The 25,797-nt window shown below is 47.4% G+C and overlaps 1 protein-coding gene across 1 annotated transcript in view; it reads left to right on the forward strand.

Annotated features, from left to right (window-relative positions):
- Positions 1-484: 484 nt before the first annotated feature.
- Itgb5 (integrin subunit beta 5) overlaps positions 485-25,797 on the forward strand; it is a 109,098-nt gene continuing 83,785 nt past the window's right edge. The window contains exons 1-3 of the mRNA XM_090344962.1: positions 485-855; positions 15,932-16,017; positions 23,047-23,251. Of these exons, the coding sequence (XP_090201088.1) occupies positions 786-855; positions 15,932-16,017; positions 23,047-23,251 (361 nt within the window). The 5' untranslated portion in view covers positions 485-785. The remainder of the gene's footprint in view (positions 856-15,931; positions 16,018-23,046; positions 23,252-25,797) is intronic.

Raw genomic sequence — 25,797 nt, forward strand, 5'->3', positions numbered from 1 at the left:
GAACCCTCTGCCCAGTCCGTCAGACGGCGAAGACCAGCGGGGAAGAGAGGCTCGTGTGGAGTCCTGAGAGGGGCAAAAGGTCCCCGAGTGAACGGTGAGCTTTCCCCGGGTCTCCACGCCCTTCCCGGGGCAGGGCGTCCCGTGGGGGTCTCCGTCCCGGGGCTGCGGGGCGCACCGCAGGACCTCCCCACACCTCCTCTCCCACTCGAAGTCCTGCCGGGTGGGGGGAGAGCCCCCCCCCGAGGGGGACGGGCAGCCCCGACGGGGCGGGGGGAGGGCGCGGGAGGTGATCTAATCATCTGGAGCCGTCCCACTCCTTAAGTGCCCGGGAACGGACTTCCACCTGGGCGCCCCGCGGCCTCTGGGTCCCAGCCCAGTCCCTGCACTGGGCGGAGCCGGCCGGACCGGAGCTCGCCCCGCCCCGCCCCGCCCCGCTGTAAACTGACCGTGTGCGGCGGGGCGGGGGCCTGGCTGGGGAGAGGGGGTGGAGAAAGGAGCGGGAGGAAAGTGGAGCTCAGAGGGCGGAGAGGAGGGGCGGAAGCCGAGGGCTTAGGGTCCCCGAGCGCGGCCCGGAACCCCCGTCGCAGCCTCCCGCGCGCGGCCAGCCCCCTCACCTGCCCATTGCCGCCGGCCGGGGCCAGCCGGAGCGGCGGCCCCATCGGGCATCCCGGGATGGTGGCGGCGGGGCGCAGGCCGGCGCGGGCGGCGTGAGTTGGAGACGCGCGCCGGGCAGGGGGCTGCAGCCGCCGCCACCCCCGTCCTCGGCCCCCGCCGCGCGCCCCACCATGCCGCGGGGCCCCGCGCCCGTCTACGCCTGCCTCCTGGGGCTCTGCGCGCTGGTGCCGCGCCTCGCAGGTAAGCTGAGCCCCACGCCAACCCCAGGAAACTTTACTGCGCACGCGGGGCGCACGGCCGAGGGCGGAGGGCGCCCCGGGGCGCTCCAGGTGGGCCAGTCCGCTCTGCAAGCGCCGCCCCGCCGGCCCGCCGCGCGGCCGCGTCCCTTCCTGTGTAAACAGCCCGGCGCGTCTGCTGACCCTGCCCGGGCCGGCGGCGGGGCTCAGGGCGCGGGGCAGGCCCGCCCGCCCTCGTCCCGGCACTGCGGCCAGCCTCGCTCTCCCTTCTCGGGCACAAAGCGTCCCTTGTGGCCCCGCGGAGGCGCGCGGGGAGGCGCTGGGCGATGCCAGGGTGTCCCGCCCCGGGGAGAGGCGGAGGGCGGCGCGAGGCGCGGGACCCCAAGTGTGGCGCCCCGGGACCACTGGACCCAGAAGAGCGGGTGCCCGGGACCCACGGCGAACCCAAGACGTGCCCCGCGCCCGGGCCTTCCTTTACAGATGAACCCCAGCCCCTCCGACACCCCCCGCCAGCCCCCGAAACCCCGACAGCCGACCGCTTCCGGAGGATCGCATTGCTCTGCCTGCCTCCTTTCCGAGATGCCCGGGCACCGAGAGCCGCGCCGCACTAACGGCGGACGGTCGGGCGCTCCGGGGCTGCCGGGGGCCGGTGCGTTCCCCGCTGGGAGGTTTCGAAGCCCCCGCGGGGCGCACGCCGCCGCCTCTGCCCCGGGGCACCCCTGATGCTGGAGTCGCCAAACTTTCTCCTTTCCCTAGGGGGCGGTTGTAAGTGGGGAAGGGACTGCGTTCCCTCAGAGCCAGGAGGTCGCCTGTCGTGGGGGGAGCCCCCGGGCCCCCCGCGGCCTCGCATTTACCCGGAGGTGAGGGACGTTTCCCTCCCTGCGCTGAGCCGGGGTCTGAGCAGACCAAGTGTGCTCCAGCTCCAACTAACCGAATACTGGGGCGAGCTCTCTTCTGTGGGAAGACAGTCACTCCAGGGCTCCAGGTACCTCTGTGGGTTCCACTACCCCTCTGCCACCCCGTGTCCCCCAGTGACGTGTCAACGGAGGGGGGCCAGGAGAGCGCACTCACACACTCACTCACGCGACTGTGTCTGCGTCCTCCGACTCGCTCTGCCTGAGGATTCTCCCTCAGTTTGAAGTGACGCCTGACACTTTTCCTGTCCTGGGGCTTGAGCTCTGGGCCTCCGGCCTCTGTCCCTGAGCTCAAGGCTGGCGCTCTACTGCGTAAGCACAGGTGGTTTCGAATCCAGAGCCTCACGTCTGAGCCTCCTGAGTGGCTAGGATTTCCAGGCGTGAGCTGTCGGCTCCCGGCTCACTTTCTATTATTATGTATTATTGGAGTATTTTTGTTTTCATGAACTATTTTGGTAGTGATGGTATTTTTTTTTAAAATATTTTGGCAGAATCAAAAGAAATCCAGCAACCTTGTATTAATTTCTCTTTTTCCTTCTTCTTTTATTTTTCTTTCCTACTTTTTGTTTCCTGTGGAATTCAAAAGTTTGAGAACTCTAGTCCGGTTTGACATTTCTGTGATTCTAAGGATTAAAAAAAACTTCAAATATTTCCAGTCGCAAAAAAAAAAAAAGAAAAAAAATGGAAAGGCATCATTTTCTGTTGTGTATTGTGGATTTCCCTTTTCACCATTTCATATGTGGCCTCACAAGGATGGTTATCTGGCAGATAGGCCCAGAGGGCCAGTGATGCCCCCCCCCTCCCGGCCTGGGCTGGAAAAGTAAATTTGGTGTTCACCTGGTGCTCTATGTCCTGTGCAGCTCACTGCAGACAGACAGAAAGCGGAGGTGGCTTATTTTCAGTGTGTTCAGAGTTCTCTCTCTCTCTCTCTCTCTCTCTCTCTCTCTCTCTCTCTCTCTCTCTCTCTCTCTCTCTCTCTCTCTCTCTCTCTCTCTCTCTCTCTCTCTCTCTTCCTCCATTACCTATCTCTTGACCACAGGTTTGCCTCTGCCATTTCCTGTTGAGAGTTCTGCCAGCCCCCTGGAATCTGCAGAACCATGGCCTTCAGACTCGCCCCCCCCCCCCCATCTGTGTGACCTGTCTTAATGACCCAATGTTGCTAAGCCAACTTGGATTTTTTTTCTCTCCCCTCTCCTCCCCTCCCCTTGGGCTGCAGGTCCTTTTCTCCCCCCCCCCCCCCAGAATTCTTTCTGCATGGATGTAAAAGAGAAGCCTTAGTTACCTAGAAAGGTTCTGTGTAGGGTCATGCCTGCATAGCTGTTCCCAAACAGGTGGAGGAAACAGTCAGGGACCTTAAGTTTAGAGGATCTTGGTGGAGTCTTGCTAAGTTTAGCCTTGAACCAGGATCCTCCCCATCTACTATAAACAAGTGTGTGCTAGGGTGCTTTCCACCCCATCACCAGGGTTCTCTCCTCTTTCTATTCTTTGGCCAAGAGTGATAGACTGGACCCTTACACATGCTCTACCCACAAAGCCTGGAAAGGGTCTCTCTGGGGCAGGTCTTTCCATGCCCCTTCCCCCTTCAGACAGAGAGAGGAGTGTACTCTGAATCCTGCTGCATGACTAGAGCTGTGTTTGCTATCTTAGTTCATTTTTTTTTCAAAGCAATCAAATGTTCTTTTAGTAAATGTGCTACAAATTAGAATGCTCTGAATACTGAGAGCCCTTTGTTTTAGGTAGAGGACTCCTGGTGGCAGCCCCCTTCGTCTCCCCTCCAGCCCCACCTACCATGGGGGAGCCTGCTGGTTTGTTGTGGGTCTGGTAGAACTAGATGGGGTTTGCAGCGCCCTTCAGGTAACCAGGCCCCGCTTGGCAGTGCCTGGACACTCGAGATGCCAAGGGTGGGCCTGGTTTATACGCTGCTGTTTACCCTATGGATTTACATCTTAATTCCATCATCCTTGGTCAGGGGATGGGCTTTTTATAAAGGAGACTGAGGCAGAAGAGGGCAGGGTGTAATTAGCTCTAATTAATATTCCTCTCCTGTTTGTTCTCCATGCTTATTTAGCTACTGAGGCAACAGAGAATTAAAATATCTAAGTAGCTTGGCAAAAGGCCCCCTGTGCCCGCCTGCCCTGGTAACAACGTTTTCTTCAGCCTGCTCATGGAAGTAGTCTGAGAAGTTGGAACAATATCAGCGATGTGGGATAATTGTACAGTCCTTCAGTCATGGCCTTGTAAAGCTGGGGTTCCCTTTCACAGGTACCTTTGATTGGCCGCACCTAGGACTTTGAGCATAGTTTGTTTAAGGAAATGTAAAGCACTGCTTCTTTTATGAGGTGTCTAGCTTACTGAGATTTCTTTCTCTTTTTCTTTGGTGACAGTACTGGGACTTGAACTCAGGACCTTTCACTCGTAGCTTTTTTCTACTTAAGGCTGGCACTCTACTACTTAATTATACCTCCATTTCTGGCCTTACGGTGGCTAACTGGAGGTAAAAATCTTCAGATTATCTGCCTGGGCTGGCTTTGAACAAGAATCCTCAGAGCTCAGCTTCCTGAGTAGTTAGACTTATAAGCGTGAGCCACCTGCACCCAGAGAAGTTTCTGGATTCCATCCCATGCAGGGTTTGATTCTAGGGCCCCTGGGGAAGATCTGCTCTGGGGCAGGTTGGCTCATTACTGGGGCCTGAATGCTTAAGGCAGTTGTGGTGTGGTATCCTTTTCTCCACAGATTCCCTCTCCAGCCGTTACATTTGTTGCTTGGCTGTCTTTTGTTCTTGTAGACTGGGGCCTACTTTTGCATATAGTGAGACTATAATAGAGTGCCTTTATTCTCTACACTCAGTCTCTCCTGTGATGAACGTCCTACTTTTGTGTGGCATGTTTGTTATAGTTGATGAGCTGTTTGGCCTAGGTGCTGTCCTTGACCTTTCTCAAGGGTAGCGCTCTACCACTTGAGCCACAGACCACTTCCAGTTTTTTTTTTTTTCTGTGTATGTGGTACCAAGGAATCAAATCCAGGGCTTCGTGCATGCTAGGCAACACTCCCGGCCCAATGAGCTGTTTTGATATGCTATCATTAACCAAAAACCACACTTTACTCAGATCTGCTAAGTTTTCACCATTCTCTGTTCTGGGGTCCCCATGTGGGACACCCTATTCCTGAAAGTTGTCATGTTTCCTAGGGTTCCTCTTGGCTGGCCCAGTTTCCCTGTCTCTTCTTGTTTCTAATGGTCTTGACAGTTTTGTGGAGCACTAGGCTCTGTACATCCTGTCCCAGTAGCGGATTCTGCTCATATATTTCTTTTCTTGATTAGATGGAGGTAGTGGTTTTTAGAGAAGACCAGTTATTTCTTTTAGAAGGAATTTTTGATGCTGGGCGCCAGTGGCTTACTTCTGTAATCCTAGTGACTCAGGAGGCTGAGCATTGAGGATCATGGTTTGAAGCCAGCCTGGGCAGTTTGTGAATCTTTTAGCTCTAGTTAACCACAAAAAGCCAGAAGTGGAGCTGTGCCTCTCAGTGGTAGAGTGCTAACCTTAAGCACAGAAGATCAGAGACAGCTCCCAGACCCTGAGTTCAAGCCCCAGGATCTGCCAAAAGGAAAAAAAAAAGAAATGGAATTTTTGAGTAGGTAATACACTCACACAATTTTCTTACCTATAAGCAGAATACCCTTACGCTTTTTTTGTTTGTTTGTTTTGTTTTTGCCAGTGTTGGGCTTGAGCTCAGGGCCTGAACACTGTCCTTGGACTTTCTCAAGGGTAGAGCTCTACCTCTTGAGCCACAGCACCGTTTCAGGCTTTTTTCTATGTATGTGGTACTGAGGAATCGAACCTGGGTCTCCGTGCATGCTAGGCAAGCACTCTACCACTAGGCCCAACTCCAGGTCCCTCCCTTTGTCCTTTCTTGTTGCATATTACCCACGATAATAACCTCTGGTAGCCTATTTCACACACAATTGTTTCCTGTTAAGTTCCTGTATATCAGGGTTTCTATGCATATATTAGAAACACCTCTCCCTTAATTCTATTCAAAAATAGCCCTAAACATACAGTTCTGCTTCTTTTTTTCAGGGCCTGGAAGCTCTCTGTGAGCATTTTGATCTATCACTTGAGCCATAGTTCTACTTACACCTTTTTGATAGTTATTTGGAGATAAGAGTATAAAGGACTTTCTGGTTCAGGCTGGCTTCTGGGACCCTCAGGTCTCAAATTCTTGAGTAGCTAGGATTATAGTGCTCAGCTTGCTTTTCTTTTTCTTTTTTCTAGGTCATGGAGCTGGAACTCTGGGCCTGGGTGTTGTCCCTGATCTCTTCAGCTCAAGGCCCACCTACCCCTGAGCTACAACCCCACTTCCCATTTTCAAGTGATTAAATGGAGATAAGAGTCTCTTGGTCTTTAGTGCCTAGCCTGGCTTTGAACCGAGATCCTCAGAGCTCAGCCTCCTGAGTAGCTAGGATTACAGGCGTGAACCACCAAGCCCGGCTTCGCTTTTCATTTTTTAATTTAGCAAAAATGGTGTAAGCTTCCTATCAATATATAAAGAGCAAGCCAGGCATGCATACTCACAGCCCTTGGCTGAGGCTGAGGAGCTTGGGTTTGAATCCATCCAGAGCTTTATAGGGAAACCCTGTCTCAAGAAGCAAACAAACAGCTTCTCATTTATTTATTTTACAGCCATAGTACTCTATTACACAAATTGCTGTTTTAAAGATAGAAGGCTTACCTGTAAAGGTGTAATTGTTGAGTGTGGAGAAGCATCTGGTATTTAAAAAGACAAACTAAGGTGGGAAATAAGGTAGAACCTTGCTGGGGCAAACTTGGATTTCATGGTGACTTCTTTAGACATGTGTTTGTTTAGGTGCTAGATTCCAAACTGGACATGTTTTGTCTATTTGGGGCCGGTATGGGGCCTAGTTTAGCTGTAGGGAGAAATCCTCTAGCCAGTTTCCAGCCAGCGTGCTGCCCACTTTTGTACCCAAATCTGTTGTACCCCTGAATGTTTTGAATCGGGTGATTCCAACTGCTGCACATCAGCTTTAGGGACAGTTGTAGGACCTGAACACCCCTGGGAGAGATGGGCTAGCCAGGAGGCTCCTGGAGAAAACCAGTCCAGAGGGCCTGGCTTGGGGACAGAAAGGAAGCAGTTGGATTAGGAGAAGCATTTCATCCACGGAGAAGGAAGGACTAGCCAGTCATGGTGGCTGGCTGGTTATGTTTGGTGAGGGAGTCCAGTGAGTCAGTGAGTTTGGAAATGGCATATTTTTAGATTATAGTCTGCAGTAAACCCTGGATCTCAGAGACCCAGAACTTCAAGGCTGGAGCTGTTGAAGTTGTACCAGGCCAAGTCACTCTGCAAACAGCAACCAAGATAAGAGGCGGCCACTGGATAGGCCAGTAGTGCCTGTCTCGATGATCTGGACATGCTACCCACATTTGTGACCCGAGCTGCTTGGCTTTTTATTCATTGCTTCCTTCTTTTTCGAAATGCTTACTGAAATATTAATATGCGGAGAGAGAGGAGATGCCCAGGGCATAACTGGCACTGTGACTCACTCATCCACACAGCCTGTGGTTTTGGTGTCCTGGGGCTCCTGCTACCTGGTGAGTTACCTTGTAAGCTCAGGAGCAGGACTTGGGGTGTCCTCTCTGGGTCTCTTAGTCTCCCTTAGTCTGGGACCAGGACCTGCTCAGTGCTGGTTCTCTTGAATTTGTCCCAACCACAACTTAATTTTAGAGCAGTCATTTTAAGTGCAATAAAACTTGTTTATTGTTGGCCAGGCGCCGGTAGTTCAGGCCTGTAATCCTAGCACTTAGGAGGCTAAGATCTGAGGATTGCAGGGAAGTCTGTAAGACTCTTGTCAAAGGCTGAAAGTGGAGTTGTGGCTCAAGTGGTAGAGCACAAATTGTGAGTGGGAAAAGCTAAGAGGGAGCACGCAGGTCCTGAGTTCAAGTCCTAGTGTAGGCACAAACAACAACATCAGAACTTTATTATTGCATGTGAGTATGGAATAATAATAAAATAGTAATGCAGCATCAGTTAATGTTTTTATGTTTGATAGGTTTTATGTATCTGTCCTCTGCATGGAGCCCTTGCAGTTTTGCCACTGAGGACATTTAGGCTGGTACACTGGAAGGCTAGCGGCCAGCCCTTACCTCTTGAGCCCAGGTTTCACGAGCTCAGACATAAGGCTCTGGGGATTAGGAAGTGTCAGTGAACTTATGTGATTTTGGGCAAAGTCTTAAGTGAGGCCTCTGACTAAATTCCTTTCGAATCCCATGCTGGGATTCCATCTCACCCCAGGCCCCGCATTTGGGAGCTGAGAGACCCCCAGTGGTGTCTCACCTGGCCCTACTTCCTGTTGACTCCTTTCAACTCAGCTTTCTTCCTTTTATTTTCCCCCTATAAAATGGGGCAACTTAACTGAGTCCATGTTCAACACTTCTAGCTCCAAGGCTTTGGCATTTTATTACAAGAGTGGTTGTGTGTGGTTGTTTGCATGCGTGTGTATCTAATGTATATAGGTGTAACATATGACACATGTACACATATACACATATGTATAAAATGCCACAAGGACTTGAGTTTGTACTTGGAATTTATTTGTGACAATATCTCTCAGGCAGTTCTAAAACTAGGATTGTAGACATGTGCCACTGTGAAGCATTTTTGGTGTTATGTGCCTGTTTGGAAATCTCCTAAGTGGATCTGTTTTGAGAGTAGAAAGGAGGTTGTCAGGGAGGGGTGGCAGTGGCGGGTCTGGCCTGGGATTAGGACCTTGGCCTGGCTGAGGAAGCTCCTCCTGAGGGTCATGCACTGGGGCCCCCAGTGCAATCTGACAGTGAGAGGGAGCTTTGGAATGTCCGCACTGGGGCCCAGTTCCCTGAACCAGCAGCAGGGCAACCTCTGTGGGGAGGGGAGGGGAGGGTCTAGGGCTGGAGTTAGGCTCCTGGCTGGCAGGAGCCATTGTTCTTATCCCGGCGGGCGGTCCCAGCCCTTTCCTCTTCCAGCTGTACCCAGCTTTGGTACCTCTCCTTCTCTCTAGCCCTCTGTCTGGGCTGGTGTTTTCTTCTGATGTCCCAGGATGAGCCTGTGGCTTCCTAGCACGCCCCATCCATCCACCACTCCTTTGCTGTTATGACTTCTATGAGGTCTTATTGCTTGCAGTAAAAGGATGGCTGCAAAATTAGGGAACTAGGGGAGTTTCAAGATGTCTTTCCCCATCTGTTTTAATACTTGTACTTTTTTTTTTTTTTAAATCTTGATTTGTGTTCCCTGGTTTTGGAGGGATAATTGACAGATATATAAAAGGAAGTGTAAGCTGGGTGCCTGCAATCCTACCTACTGTGGAGGTTGAGATCTGAGGATTGTGGCTGGAAGCCAGCTGAGGCAGGTTAAGTCTGTGAGACTCTTACGTCCAGTTAATCACAAAAAGCTAGAAGTGGGGTGGGGTGCAAGTGGTAGTATACTAGTTCTGAGCAAAAAAAGGGGCTCAGGCACAACGTGCAAATTTGAGACCTAAGACTGCAAAAAACCACCACCGCCACCACCACCAACAAAAACTTCGATATATTTATAGAATGCATGCAATGCTTTGGGGTGTGTGTGTGTGTGTGTGTGTACATCGTGGAAGTGTTACCACAAGGTAATTAGCAGTTTTCTGGTGTTCAGTGCATTATGATTGCCTGTAGTCGTTACACCACACCTCACCTCTAGATTTACTCCTCCTGTCTAAAATTCTGCACTGACGGCTCCCATTCCCTATCCCCCTCAGCCTTTTATAAATTTGGCTCTTTTTTAAAGAGGGCACAGATAAAAGATGATACACTGTTTGACTTAGCTTTTTTTTTTCACTTTAATAACTTTCAAATTCATCCACACCATCACCAATGACAGGATTTCCTTCATTTTTAGTAATATTCCATTTCTGTGTATAACCTGTTTCCTTTGCCAATATTCATCAATCATGGTTTCTTGGCTGTTGTGACTATTGCCTCAGTGGGTGTCAACATACTCCTTTCATTCCCTTTGCTTATACCTCCTGGGTAGAATTGCTGGATCCAGTGGAAGCTCTGCTGGGTTTTTTTTGAGGTTTTTCCGTACTGGCTGCGCTAATTTACACTCTCACCAACAATGTGTAAATATACAAGGGCTCTCCTTTCCCCACATCATTGTTCACAATTGTTAGTGAATACATGTGTATGTACACACATGCATATGTGTGTGCATTCATATAAGCATATATATGTATATATAGTGCTGGGGATCAAACTCAAGGGCTTTCTTATGCCAGGCAAGCACTCTACCACTAAGTTATGACCCTACCTCCCCCATTTTTATTTATTTTGAGACGAGGCCTTACTAACTTTGCACTAGCTTTGAACTCATAATCTTTCTGCCTCCATCTCTACACTAGCTGGAGGTACAGCCATCAAGAATGGCTCTTTTTTTTTGGCCAGTCCTGGGCTTGAACTCAGGGCCTGAACACTGTTCTTGCACTTTCTTAAGCCTATAGCTCTAGCACTTGAGCCACAGTGTCACTTCTGGCTTTTTCTATATATGTGGTACCAAGGAATTGAAGCTGGGTCTTCGTGCATGTTAGGCAAGCTCTCTTCCACTAGGCCAAACTCCCAGCCCTAATTCCTTTTTTTCTTCTCTCTCTCTAATTCCTTTTTTTCCTCCCTCTCTCTCTCTCTCTCTCTCTCTCTCTCTCTCTCTCTCTCTCTCTCTCTCTCCCTCCCTCTCTCTCTCTCTCTCTCTCTCCCTCTCTCTCTCTCTGTGTACTTAGGTGGCTTTGCTCTGTGTGTGTATATGTGTAGCTCAGGTGGGCCTTCAACTTCCCTGTCTTAATCTCAGTGTTAAGTATTGGTATTACAGGAATGGCCACCACACCCAGGTCCATTTGTATGGTTTTTTTTTTTTTTTTTTTTTTTTGCCAGTCTTGGGTCTTGAACACAGGGCCTGAGCATTTTCCTTGGGCTTTCTCAAAGCTAGAGCTCTACCACTTGAGCCACAGCACCACTTTTGGCTTTTTCTAATGTATCTGGTACCGAGGAATCGAACCTGGGTCTTCGTGCATGCTAGATAAGCACTCTATCACTAGGTCAAACTCCCGGCCCCTTTTTTTTTTCTTCCTGAAAAATGTCTTTTTTTTTTTTTTCCTTTGGTAATTCTGAGAACTGAACTCTGTACTTAGGCAAGTGCTCTTCCACTGAGGTAAATTCCCAACACCCTGAAAAATAGCTATGTAGAGAGTCTCTGCCCATTTTTTAGAAAAATATTTTAAAAAATTATTACTATTTTTTGGTCAGCCATGGGACTTGAACTCTGGGCCTGTGCGCTGCCCCTGAGCTCTTCAGCTCAAGGCTGCCGCCCTACCTTTTGAGCCACCCCCCTAAAAATGTTTATTAATAGTTGTACGAGGAGTTGCAGTTTTGGAAGACAAGTTTAAGAGTGCCGTGCATCTGGATCAGTGTGACCTTTTCCACTGCGCTCTGCCATTTTTCCCCTCCCATTCCTGCCCTCAAGTTACACAGCTTGATTTTCACACATTGCACGTGGAATATAAGGATTGCATTTGCCTGTCCTTCTCTGTTCCCAGGCCCCTTCCTCATTGATCTCTTCTCCATAGAATATGTTTCCGCTTCCTGGTGTTCAGTTGTTAAATGGTTAGTGGTTGAGAGGTGTCACACCATTGAACTCCTCCCCTAAGGACATCATCCTTTAGTCATCTTGTTCATGTGTATATGTAAAAGACATAGATACTTTTTTTTTGCCATCCTGGGTCTTGAACTCAGAGCCTGAGTGTGTGTGTGTGTGTATTTATTATATATTTATTTATATTTTTGTGGGTCATGGGGCTCGAACTCTGGGCCTGGGCATTGTCTCTGAGCTCTTCATCTCAAGGCTACCACCCTACCCCTGGGCTTGGGTGTTGACCCTGAGCTCTTCAGTTCTGAACTACAGCCCCACTTCCAGTAGTTAACTGGAGATAAGGGTCTCATGTTCTTTAGTGCCTGGGATGGCTTTGAACCATGATCGTTAGATCTCAGCCTCCTAAGTAGCCAGGATTACAGGCGTGAGCCACCATGCCCAGTTGACACAATATTGTTATTACTTTTTGCTAGTCCTGGGGCTTGAACTCAGGGCCTGACCACTGTCCTTGGGCTTTTTCTTCAAGGCTAACACTCTGCCACTTGAGCCACAGCACCATTTCTAGCTTTTTCTATGTATGTTGTAACGAGGAATCGAACCTGGGTCTTCATGCATGCTAGGCAAGCACTCTACCACTAGGCCAAACTCCCAGCCCATGATAGAGAAGTAAAATTCCATTGTGTATAAGTACCACATTTTCTCTCTCTCTCTCTCTCTCTCTCTCTCTCTCTCTCTCTCTCTCTCTCTCTCTCTCTCTCTCTCTCTCTCTCTCTCTCTCTCTCTTTTTGCCAGTCCTGGGCTTGAGCTCAGGGCCCGAGCCCTGTCCTTGGACTTTCTCAAGGCTAGAGCTCTACCACTTGAGCCTTAGCACCACTTCCGGCTTTTTTCTATGTATGTGGTACCAAGGAATCGAACCCAGGTGATTGTGCATGCTAGGCAAGCACTCTACTACTAGGCCAAATTCCCGGCCCGAAGTGCCACATTTTCTTGATTCATTTATCCATTGTAGGGCATCTGGGCTGTTTCCTTCACTTGACTGTTGTGAATAGTATAGTAGTGAAAGTGAACACAGTTGTGCAAGTGTCTGTACCACACTCTGACTCGCAGTCATCTCTTTAGATGCACAAGAGTGATATGGCTGGATCATATGTTCTCCATTTAGTTTTCTTGAGGCATCTCCTAACCACCATCCAGAGTGGTTGTACTAGGTTTTATTCCCATCAGTAGAGTAGTGCAGTGGGGCTCCTTTTTCCCCGCATCCCCACTAGCCTTTGTTGTTTGAATTTTCCATGTTGGCCAATCTTACTGGGGTGAGATGAAATCTCAGTGTTATTTTAATTTTCCTTATGGCCAGGGATGTTGAGCATTTTCTCATGCATTTATTTGCCATTCGTCTGAGATGTCTCTCCTTTAATTATTAAAGTTCCTTTATTAATTGAGTTATTGATTTTATTTTTTTAGTGTTTTTTGAACTCCTTGTATATTTTGGATAGTAGATCCTTGTCTGATTCATAGGTTCTAAAGATCTTCCATTCTAGTAACTGTGTCCTTAGCTATGCAGAAACCTTTTAGTTTAATGAAATCCCATTTGTCAGTTCCCTCTCCAATTTGCTGAGCCTCAGAAACTCAACTCAGAAAGTTCCTGGCTATGCTGATAAGTTCTTCTTTCCTGAAGTACTTTTAAGGTTTCGGTTCTGATGTTGAGGTCTCTCTCAAATTGGGTTGTTTTCTTATTAATGTTTTGAATTCCCTATGTATTTTGGATATGAACTCCTTATCAGATGTATGTCTTCAAATATTCTCTCCCATTCTGTTGATTTTCTCTTCAGTTTTCATGATTTCCTTTTCTGTTTAGAAGGTTTTTTGTTTTTTTTTTCATTTTTTTGGTTGGTTGTGGGGCTTAACTCTGGGCCTGGGCGCTATCCCTGAGCTCTTTAGCTCAAGGCTACTGCTCTACCCCTTGAACTACAGCCCCACTTCCAGTTTTCTAGCTGTTACATTGGAGGTAAGAATTTCATGGCCTTTAACAAAGATATGGAACCAAACCAGGTGCCCCTCAGTAGATGATTGGATTAAGAAGATGTGGTATTTATACACAATGGAATTTTATGTTGCCATCAGAAAGAATGACATCGCCCCATTTGTAAGGAAATGGAGAGACTTGGAAAAAATCATATTAAGTGAAGTAAGCCAGAGGAACATAGGCTCAATGGTTTCCCTTATTTGTAATAATTAGTACAAACCTTGGACTCTCTTAGCAGAGGATTACAATAGCTCAAAACCTAGATACTTAAGGTCATATAGGATGAGGCCAAATGAAAGGACCTCCAGTATATGGAAACAAGAATCATATAATGTGTGATTATTGTTCTTAATGTACTATGTTGTTTCTCATCTCTTTTGTTGTCCCTTCGTTATTCTCATATTGTTATAGTATCTTACTTGGTTATCTGCTATATTGTATATATGATTATTTGTTTATGTGAAATAGGAAAGGGGAGGGGGTGGGGGGGAAATGGCGATAAAAACATGAGAAGGGGTATCAACATGTGTGAAGTAATGCACCTTCTATCTGGTGAATATAACTGTAATTCTTCTATTAATTACAATAAATATAAAATTAAAAAAAAAAGAATTTCATGGTCTTTCTGCTAGGGCTGGCTTTGAACCTTGATCCTCAGATCTCAGCCTCTTGAGTAGCTAGGATTACAGACACGAGCCATGAGTGCCCAGCTTGTGCAGAAGCTTTTTAGTTTGGTGCAATCTCATTTATGAAGATTATTATTATCTTTCTGTATAGGATAATATCTAAAAAAAAATACTGGATGGACCAATAGCAAGAGCTTTTTTTTGCCTGTGTTGTCTTCTGGTAATTGTACAGTTTCAGGTTTTAATGTTCCAATTTTATATTCATTTTGAGTTAATGTTTGCCTGTGGGGTAAGATTAGGGACTACATTTAATTGATGGCACATGGTATCCCTTTGTCCCAGCACCCTGTAATGGAGAGCCTAGCCCGTGTCCTTGGTATGTGTGTCCTTGGTATACAGTTGGCTATAAGTGTGTGGACTTATTTCTAAACTTTCTGTTTTGTTCTGTTGATTGGTCTATTTTTCTTTTCTTTTTCCTAGTACCATGATGCTTTGATTGACTGTATGAGGTCTTCTGTGGTTCTATAGGATTTTTTTTCACTTTTTTGGTGTGAAAACAGCATTGTTTCAGTAGGGATTACTCTGCATCTGGGTACTGCTTTGTATACTGTATACTGCAAGTGTGGACATTTCAACAGTATGAATTCTTCCAGATCATGAGTACAAGATATCTTTCCATTGGAGAGTATTATTCAATTTCTTCAAAAATTATAAAAGGAGGTGGGCTCTGGTGGCTCATGCCTGTAATCCTAGCTACTCTAGAGCCTGAGATGCGAGGATCTAAATGAGTAGGATGGAGAAAATGGAGAAGCTAGCCATGCACTTATCCCCTCCCCCATAGCTAACATTTGACCCCCACCACCCACACTGGGGTAGAGGAGGAAGGCCGGCCTGGGCTTCAGATAAGTAATCTTTCCAATGAAAAGACAGTTTCCTTTTAATCTCAGTTTCTGATTTTTTAAAAAGCCATTGGGGATTTTTTTTTGGGGGGGTGCATTTATTTACTTTTTTTGAGCTAGCCTGGAGCTGTGTATTCCAGGCTTGCCTCAAATTTGCCATCCTCCTGGGATTACAGGTACGAGCTACTAGACCTAGCTTTTGTATTGCCTTTCAGGCATGATTTTTCCTATTTTATCTGTTAGTAGATTTACTTTATTCCAGCATTGTATTTCTTCAGTGCTGTGTAGACTTGACAAGAGCATGTGCTGTTTAGTCAGAGTATTTGACATATGGTAAATTAGACTTTTGTTATCCTGTCTCTTCTTTTTCTCTTTCAGTTTTGTTTGTACCTTTTCGGTGCCTACACTAAGGCTTGAACTCAGGGCCAGGATATGGTTCCTTAACTTTATCTCTCAAGGCTGATGTTCCCTGTCTCCATTTCTGGCTTTTGTTCTTTTTGGTAGTGAATTGAAGATAAGAGTCTCAGGCTGTTGTTTTGTTTTGAAACTTTGTTTCTCAGATGTCAGTCTACTGAGTAGCTAGGATTATGGATGTGAGCCACCAGAGCCTGCTATTCCCCCCCCCCCCACTTTTGGATAGACTAAAGAAAGCCCTCTTCTCCCATAGTGGGGAACATCTGATTATGGGGAAAAAGATGGGACCAAGTGGGCCCAGCAGAGGAAATGGGTGTTGCTTTAACACAAGTGTGTGAGCCTGGTAGAGACTCAATGTTTGACTTCCACAAATGAGCTGTCATCTGCAGTCAACACTGGGGTGCCCTATTGACACAGGAAGGAATAGGAAGAAATACCCTAACCATCCAACCCCCTCTCCCCCCCACGGCTCAAAGGCCTCAGCAATAACATTGATAGCCAAGAGTAACGAATCAACTAATCCCTGCATCTTCATCTTGCTTTGAAGGACTCAACATATGCACCAGTGGAAGTGCCACCTCTTGCGAAGAATGTCTGCTAATCCACCCAAAATGTGCCTGGTGCTCCAAAGAGGTATGTGGGGGGAGGGTGAGGGAAGGGGAGGGGCCCACACCAGGGCACACAGATTGACTGTGTGTAAAAAGTGACTGGCTGGAATCCTAGCCCCTCAGGAGGCTGAAAGCTGAAGCTTGTGGCTCAAAGCTAGCCGGGGGAGGAAAATGTGCAAGCAAGACTTATCTCCAGTTAACCATCCAAAAGCCAGGAAGAGGAGCCGTGGCATAAACTGTAGGGCAAGAGCCTTGAGCAAAAAAACCCCTCAGGGACAGCACTCAGGGCTTGAGTTTAAGCTTCAGAACTAGTACAACAACAGGAAACAGAAAGACAGGAGTAAAAGAAATAATGTGTGCAGAGTTCCCAGCTGCTTCCAGGATGAAGACAGATGCAAGTTTATGATAAATTGGGCTGCCTCCTTGGTCATATGAGGCTTGTGATTTATTGGTGAGCTACCTCCTAGCTCACAAACTGGGTCACTCGGTAGCGTTGGATGATAATCATGTTTTGGGGTGAGTAGAGTTTTCCTCCCTTTCTGAGTAGGAACTGATTAGAACTCTCCCTGTAGTTTCTGTTTTTTGGGTAAGATCAGAACACCTGAACTTGTCAAGTATGTTCACCACATCAAACAAAGCATATCTTGGATGAGTAGCATTGATGTAAAATCATGACTCTTGTTTTTAAAGGAAATAAGAAAATCATTTATTCTGAGCCAAATTTGAGTGACTTTGGATAGAGGGCATAGATCCAGGTTGCTGTGAATGACAGGGTCCACTGTGGAACATTCACTTTTAGTCATTGTAAAGCCAAGGTCATAAATCAATCTGGTTGCATTGATGGGCGGGTGAGGAGGCCAGCCAGGCCACAGCAATGTGGGAAGGGTGCCATATGTTTTAGATGTTACAGCATTTACAACTTTAGGGCTGGTAGAGGCTAGGTCTACTGAGATGAGTGATGATACGCCACGAGACTTATTGGTTATGAGAATGTTAAGTCAGACACAGAAGATAAAGTAAATATTTATCAAGGAGCCAATATAGCCCAAGATAATTTTGGTTCTCCATCTTCCCACAGTCCTGATGTTTTGGTACATCCGCAGGATTTTTATACTAGAGATGACATTCTCCAGAGATTTCCAGTTCATTGGGGCATGTTATCTTAGTATGGCTTATTGGCATTAATTGTAGGAATTGGCTTTTGGGATGGAATGATTTTATTTGACAATAATGATTGTAATGATTATGGTGATACCCTCTTTATAATCCTAGCATTTGAAAAACAGACAGGAAGATCTTGAGTTCAAGTCTAGTCTGGGATATATAGCTAGGCCCTGTCCAAAAACAAAATAGACAACCCCTCCCCCCAACAAACAAATGGCTGCCGTTTCTTTAAGCCCTGTAGGGAACGGTATAAATGTAATTTATGTTCTGCTAGGCATGCTACCAAGAGAAAGCAACTCAAATACTAGAGCTTGAGTGCTTAACCAAGAAATGATCAGTTTCTAAGTTGCTGGTCTTAAAAATTTTTCTTTTTAGATTACTGTATATTGATTGTACAGCAGGATTTTGTTGTGATTTTCATACATGCATGTAATGTGTTTTGATCAAATTCACCTCTGTTACTCTTTATCTCCCATTTTAAAACAGCTTTTAACAGTTTGTGTTATCCTGTTGTCATACATGTATACATGTATATACAGTATTTGGGTCATATTTACTGTCTCCCCCCCCCCCCCCGTTTCCCTTCATCTTCCTACCTCCCACTGAGTCTCCCCTGAAACAGTTCCATTTTACGCTGCTGTCATTCCTTTTCTAAGGTCTAGCTTTTTGTATATTAGAGAATGCATGTGATATTTATCTTTTGAATCTGATTTATTTTACTTCACATCATGATCTCCTGTTTCATCCATTTTCCTACAAGTAACATAATTTCATAGTATGGGGAAGGGGGAAGAGAGCGAGAGGGAGGGAAAAGGAGGGGAGGGGAGGGAAGGGGGAAGATACGCCAGGTGTATGTTACCTCATCCAGACACTGTACTTCCCCTGTAGCTGAGATAACAGATGTGAGTCAGAGGTGGCCTCAAACTGTAGTCTCCTGACCTCTGCCTGCCAAGTAGCTACAATTATAAGATTGTGGCTGATTCTTTGTGTCTTTTTTCAGTTTATTTATCTGTTTATTTATATTCTCCTTGAATTCATTGAGGCATTCTATATGCCTTCTTTAATTTCATTTGACATTCTTATTATTCCTTTAGATTTGACATTTGAGATTTTCTTCACTTGAGTATCATTCAAATCCTTCTAGAGAGATAGTTGATTTTTATTTATTTATTTATTTATTATTATTTTGCCAGGCCTGGGGACCGAACTGGGGGCCTGCACACTGTCCTTAGGCTTTCTCAAGGCTAGAGTCCTACCACTTGAGCCACGTCACCACTTCCAGCTTTTTCTATATATGTGGTGCCTAGAAATCGAACCCAGGTCTTTGTGCATGCTAGGCCAGCAATCTACTACTAGGCCAAACTCCCAGGCCAGTAGTTGATTTTTCTGAGGTGTCAAGTTGACTAAATTCTTCTGTGTGTATATTGAAATTTACTACATCTGAAGTCCACCTGTTGGCATTTTAACCACCTGCAGTGCCAGCTGGATCACTCTTCATGTTCTGGCAGGTGTGGGTATGCAGGACAGCCCTGTTCACCCAGGCTTCTTTGCCTTTGCTTCAAGATGGTGGTTTGCTGGGGATCTTCACACCCTCTGCCTTCAAGAATGGACTCACCCATTCCCTGTTCTGACCCCGGCTGTGTGGCCTGCTGTCTGCACTGCCCCTCTACTGTCTGCACAGCACATTCTCCTGCCTTGTCTGGCCTTCCTAGTGTGCCTCTCAGCCACCAACACCTCTGGTGCTGCCTGTCCTGTAAAGAGCAGAGCACCTAGCTGGCTCCAGCAGTCTATCACCTAGCTTGTCCGTCACTCTGGGTGCGTGTGCGTGTGTGTGTGTGTGCGTGTCTGTTTGTAGATGTATGTACTGGGGTTTGAACTCAGGGCCTAGGTGCTGTCCCTTACCATTCCACCACTTGTGCCACACCTCTGTTTCTGGCTTTTTGTTAGTTAGAGATAAGAGTCTTACAGATCTTTCCTCCCCAGGTTGGCTTCAAACTGTGATCCTTCAATCTCATCCTTCTGAGTAATTAGGCCTACAGGCATGAGCTGTCAGTACCTGGCTAGAAATGCATTTCAGTCATGAGGTCTGTGGTCTGTTTAGTTTCCTGCTGCAGAACTTGTTAGTGACCTTAGCAGAGATGGAGACCAATGCTTCCAAGCCAGAGGAAGCCAGACTTGCTGGGTGCACTGGTGCCCGCATCTCTGATTGCTTGTGGAAAAACTAACCTGTGGAAAGACTGTGCCAGTGCTGCATTTCCAGGCTCTTCTGGCAAGTCCTGTGGTGTGACCTTTGCCAAGAGAACTGTAGGCATCTGGGATAGTGCACAGTACAGGGGGAGGGGATTTTCCTAATCATAAATCTTTTTTCCAGAGGTTCGTAATTTGAGACATCTGGATTCGTTGAGTTTGGAGCTGAGGCATGGGGATGGTTGACATTTTTCTTTCTTCTTTTTTGGTGGTGGTGGGAAGTGGTGCTAAGTTTTGGATTCAGGGACATGCTCTCCCGCTTGACTCCTTCCCCTCAAGACTTCAGCCCAGGATCTTTTTTTTTGGTTTATATTCTTCCCCCATCTAGAAGGTGATAAGCATCAGAAGGTCCACCCCTGCTCTCTGGCTTTTGTTTACTCTTTTTGAACATGTATCTGACCTTGTTCAGATTTAAAATATCTAGAAAGGAACTCAGTCAGAGAGGAGATATGTGGGTCTGGGGGCTACACTGCTTGCGGGGTATCTGAGCATTCTCTATCCCTTTGTGAGCAGCAAGATCTCATGGCCAGGCATAAGTGATGGCTCTTTTCAAACCAGCCAGAGAGAAGATCCCCTGTTTGGGGGTCCCATTGTCTTCTTCCTTCAAGTTCATGAGACCTGCCTTGCCTGCTAGAGTCTCAACAGGTGTCTATAAGGCCCTGAGGCTCTGTGACACTAACAAGATTTCATAGGTTGGCAAAGATGTCTCAAAGGCCAGGTCAGTGACACTGTCCCACCCAGAGCAATATTCTGGACTGTGTGAAAGAGAATGTCGACCCTGGGGCTGGGGTGGATGGCACCCATGTCTCAGTTTGGCCTGTATGGATCTAGGGCATTCCTTACTATCTGCAAAGTAGAAGCTTCTAAGAAGGGAACTCCCCTGTTCTGTCCCATTGCTGACATGGTTGGCACTTCCTGTCACCCTGCAAGTGATCGGTGGTGCTTCTCTCCCTGGCAGCCAGGGATGTGCAGGCTTCCATGGTGCTGCTGTGGCATGGCCAGATGCCTTGACAGGGGTGCTGCCTGCACGCTAGAGAATGAGGAAGCCTCTGAGAAGCTAGAAAGTGCAGTGATGTGTGTGTGTGTGTGCGTGTGTTTGTGTGTGCGTGTGTGCACGTGCGTGCGTGTGCGCATGCATGTGTGTGTATGTGTAAGGGTGTGTGTGAGAGAGAGAGAGCGGGGGGAATTGCGGAGGGGGGGGCAGCTACACTACTAAACTTGTCACTGGCACAGGTGTGCCTCTCCCTGCATAGAACTGGGTAGACTGGGGCTGGGAGTTTGGCCTAGTGGTAGAGTGCTTGTGTAGCATGCATGAAGATCCTGGTTCGATTCCTCTGTACCACTTACATAGAAAAAGCCGGAAGTGATGCTGAGGCTCAAATGGTAGAGCTCTAGCCTTGAGAAAGTCCAAGGATGGTGCTCGAGCGCTGAGCTCAAGCCAAGGACTGGCAAAAAAAAAAAAAAAAAAAAAAAAGAACTGGGTGGACTAGACTTTAACCTCCTATAGTCCCAGCAGGTACATTTTCCTTGGTCAGCAGGTGCCCTGCATGAGACCTTCGTCACGGGCTATAGTGTCCATCAAGAATCCTATTGAGCTGGTGGCTCATATCTGTAACCCTAGCTACTCAGGAGGTTGAGACCCGAGAATCACAGTTCAAAGCCACACTGGGCGGGAAAGTCTGTGCAACTCATATCCCCAATTAACTACCAAAAACAGAAGTGGAGCTGTGAGTTACATGGTAGAACACTAGCCATGAGCAAAATTAGCTCAGGGACAGTGCTCAGGATCTGTGTTCAAGTCCCAGGACCACTACCGAAAAATAAAAATAAAATGTTCCTGTGGAGCATATCCTTTTAGCATGATCTTGATCAATGCAAGCAGATTGCTGAGGCTGTGGAAGAGGAATTGTCACCTGCTCCCTGTGAGAGCCAGCCAGTCCTAGCTGCTCCAGACCAATGGGAGGTTTATATTCACATCAGCTGGAAAGAGAGTAGGTGCTTTCTTGGCCAGCCTGATGGTAGGACTGCTCTGGACTGATGCAGACAGTTCCCTTTGGCAATGAGAACTATTCTAAGCCCAGCTAGCTCTTTAGGCTGACAGCTGAACACCAAGATGTTGAGAAATGCTTTTTTTTTTTTTTTTTTGGAAGCTTGGGGTTTGTGACTTAGGTTCAGAGGCCATTTCCATTTAGACTCTGTCTCAGACACAGACACTCAGGACAGTAGACCAGTCTTTGGGTAGAAATGCTTTCCCCTACCCCTGTGTTGCACTCATTGCTTTGTTAAAACTCTTCAGAGTCAAGTCTTGACTGCCCAGACCCAGTTTGAAAACCCTAGGATTGAAATCTGGGATCACCAGAATAATTACATCATTCTACAGCAAGTGTTTCTGGAATCACTCACATTTACAGTACAGTCCCCAGCCCTGTTGGTAGGCAAGATACCCAGGGGTGCAGTGCACCCTCCAAAAACCCACTCAGTGTTTACCAAGATACCCAGGGGTGCAGTGCGCCCTCCAAAAACCCACTCAGTATTTACCAAGATACCCAGGGGTGCAGTGCGCCCTCCAAAAACCTACTCAGTATTTACTAAGCTGAGAAAACAAAAAATCATCACGAAGGCCTCGGACAGGGTATCTGGTTTTACTTATGTAAAAGTACTGCAAAATCTTCACGAAATGTTAGTCTTGAATTCTGAATGTTGATCTTGATTCTGAAGAGTGCTGAGCTGTTGTGGGGTGGCAGGGCCTGGAGAAAGGGTGTGTCCCGCTGGGGCTTGTGCTTCTGCCAGCAGGCTGGCAGTCTGGCAGTCCAGGACCCCACTCATGAGAGGCTTTCTGGCAATATTGTGGAGGGGCAAGAGAAAGGGAGAGCAAGGCACCAGCACCCTCCTTCTTCCCGCCCCCTCCAGCATCCAGCTGGCTGCCAGGGGGAACTTACTTTCCACATTTGCCCGGGACAGGGTGTTTAGAAAGGAATCCGGGCTAGCTTTACAATAAAAAACCCCTTTCCCTAAAAAGGATCCACACTTATAGACCTCTTCAGTGTCTGTCTTAGTACTGGGGAGGGAACTCAGAAGCTTGCACACAGGCCAAACATTGTACCACTGTGCCATAACCCAGCCAGATTGCTTGCCCTCCCTCCCTCCCTCCCTCTCTCCCTCCCTCCCTCCCTCCCTCCCTTCCTTCCTTCCTTCCTCTCTCTATCCCTCCCTCCTTTTGTGCTCGTACTAGGGCTTGAACTTTGGACTTCTTGTTCTTCCTTAGCTTTTTTGCTGGTGTTCTACCACTTGAATCATACCTCCACCTTTGGTATTTTGCTCTCCCATTTTCCTCCCCCACGTTCCCCAGCTGATCTCCGCTTCCTGATGAGCTAGGATTGCAGGCATTACCCATTGGCACTCTGCTACTTTTTCTTGCCGACACAGGTAGACAATAACATTTGACCATCAAAATAACAATGACACCAGGTAATTTTCCTCTGTCATTTACAGTTTCCACAGTGCTCTCACATCCAGCACCTCAGGTAGTGGGGATGCTCACTGCCTCCTCTTCAGGAAATGAGCTGGGTTGGAGAGCAGAAGGCTTCTGGCCCGGTGTTTGGGGCCTCTTCTGACCACTGGCTGCCTCTCTTTCTCCATCTAGTACTTTGGCAGCCCACGGTCAGTCACCTCGCGGTGTGACTTGAGGGCAAACCTCATCCGAAATGGCTGTGACAGTGAGATCGAGAACCCAACCAGCAGCACCCACATCCTGCGGAGCCTGCCGCTTAGCAACCAGGGCTCCAGCACCGTGGGCTCCGACGTCATTCAGATGACGCCGCAGGAAGTCGCCGTGAACCTCCGGCCTGGTGAGTCTCCCGAGTCCTTCACGGTGGGCTGGTGCTGTGTGTTCAGAGACGTCCTCCGGGAGTGGACCCTGTTAATGTGGAAATGACCCAGGCCAGGCAGGGGGTAGAGCCAGGAGATGCTGTGGGAGGCAAGGCTCGGGTCCCAGGAAGCAGAGGATGAAGCGAATAGCTTTGCTGTCTATATTTTCTAGCAGTTCTGGAGTGTAAATCCAGGGCATCATGGCTTGCTAAGCTAGTGCTGTGCCACTTGAGCCATACCTGGGTCTTGCTTGCCACCCAGGTGACACCTGAGCATGCCTATGGCACTTGCTTTTAGGCTTCGCATCGTTGCTGGGACGTCAGGCACACACCACAGTATCCAGCTTACTTTGGTGGAAATAGCCCCATAGTCTTTTCTGCCTGGGTTGGCTTGGCATTGTGATCCTGCCAGGCTCATGTATCTTGGGAAGACAGGCCCATGCAACTCTGCCTAGCAGTCGGTTGGAAGGGGTGCAAACTTTTCTACCTGAGCTGACTGCAAGCCACAATCAAACCTTCAGAACTCAGCCTCCCAAATAGCATGGATTACAGGTGTGAGCTTTTGTTGTCATTTTTTTTTATGTGGTGTAGGATAATTTTCTAGCGGATAAGAGACTCTGGGTTTAGTCCTTAGCTCTGCTAAAAATCAAGCCAAAACAAACAATAACCGAAACCCCTATAAAAGATCTAGAACATAAAACATACTATTCTAACTAGCTCAAGTGTTCAGTTTACTGTGCTCTGTGTCATCTCCATTACCTGCCTCCAGGACTTGCCCATCATCTTGCAGAGCTCTAACCATTGGGCAATAGTCCTCATTCCCTTAGAGTAGGTGGTGGTAATACCAGGAAATGACTCACTTTTGCACCCCCACTATTTGGTAAATGTCTGTGGTACCCAGGGAGCGAATCCCATTGTGTGTTTTGGGAGCATATGTGTTTGATCCTACTGCTCTGGGACCCTCAGCCCCTGGCAGGTCCTCATTCATGACTCTGCCGCTGAATTCTGTTCTGCACATCACACTCCACTGCCAAGGGCGTCTGTGGGTATGGATCAACTGGAAGGTAGCACTTTGGGGACAAGGCAGATTTTTTTCCCTGTAAATTTCATTGATCTTTTTTATTTTTGCGCTTTCATCTATCCTAGTGTCTAGGGAGCTAATGGCATTAATGATTTCTAGCAGGCCTGGGTTCTTCTCTGGATCCCTGCTTAGCTTGGGGGCTCTGGGTAAGTTATTTCAACTCTTGAATACAAAGGTTTTGCAGCCCGCATTCTTCACAGGCACACATAGAGGCTTGTGTGGCATTCTGGTCAAGTGTTGGTGTGGGATGGACCTCACTGAATGTGGCTGGCACTCTGTTTGCTCCTTGTTGTTGTAACTATTATTAATCCATAGTTCTCCTCCCCCTTCCCTCCCTCCCTTCCTTCCTTCTTCCTATTTGCTGCTTGAACTTAGGGCCTAGGCACTGTCCTTTAAGCATTTTATTTTATATTTTTGTTCTAGGCAGTTATTCTACCACTTGAGCCATGGATCTCCTTTTGGCTTTTTGGTGGTTAATTGGAACTAAGAGTCTAACAGACTTACCTCCTGAGTTGCTGGGATTATGAGCATGAGCCTCCAGTGCCCAGCTTATATGTTAATTTTAAGAGTGAACTCTGAGAAATACAATTTTTTTAGAAGTGTCTGGTCTTGTCTGTTTGTATTGTCATGAGACTAAGAGACAGAAGAAGGATGTAATTAGGCTTTGCTAAGTAGAAGAGCCCTGCAAAATATCGGATGGCAGCCCTACCTCCTGCTATGTAAGCATAGTTTCCAATCTTGGAAATAAAATGGAAACACGATCCTGTGCTTTCCATGGTGTGGTGCTGTGTGCAGGTCAGTCCAGTATGAGTGTGGCCTGGAGACCCGGTGCTGGAGGCCTGGTGCTGGAGCTGCTGCTTCAACCCACCCTGTGCTCAAGGCACACCCTTTTGAATCACCACCCCTTTGGGCCTGTGGACCCCAGGAGAGCCAATAAAATGGAAATGATTATTTTTTTTACTATAATAATCTTTTACTTAACTAGTTATACTTACAGTTCCATGAGTCAGATTGTAACCGCAATGCTTCTTGGTGAGTGTCACCCTTTCCGTCAGTTTCCCCTTCCGTCCCTACCCTCAAGGCTACATAGTTCAGCTTTTATATAATGTACACTGAGGTCATGACAGCATTTGCTCATCCTTTCTCCGTTCCTGTGTCTCCCCATTCCCATAGCCTTCTTCTTCCAAAACATGTCTCCACTTCCTAGTTTCAGTTTTGTTAACCAGTTCAGAGGAGTTACACCTTTGGACTTCTCCCCGAAGTATCCCATCCTTTAGTCAGTTCATATGTACAGGCATAAGCCCTGAATGTGTTACCATGCATGCTTGCATTTTAGCTCTAGCTTCCACATATGAGAGAAAATGTGTATAACTTAACACAATTTTGGCCTAGACCTATGAAATGGGAATTCTTAAAAGTTCTAGAACTATTGTGAATTTAAAAAAAT

Source organism: Megascapheus bottae, chromosome 1 (assembly GCF_031878675.1).
Source record: "Megascapheus bottae isolate mThoBot1 chromosome 1, mThoBot2.hap1, whole genome shotgun sequence".
In the NCBI taxonomy this organism is placed as follows: domain Eukaryota; kingdom Metazoa; phylum Chordata; class Mammalia; order Rodentia; family Geomyidae; genus Megascapheus; species Megascapheus bottae.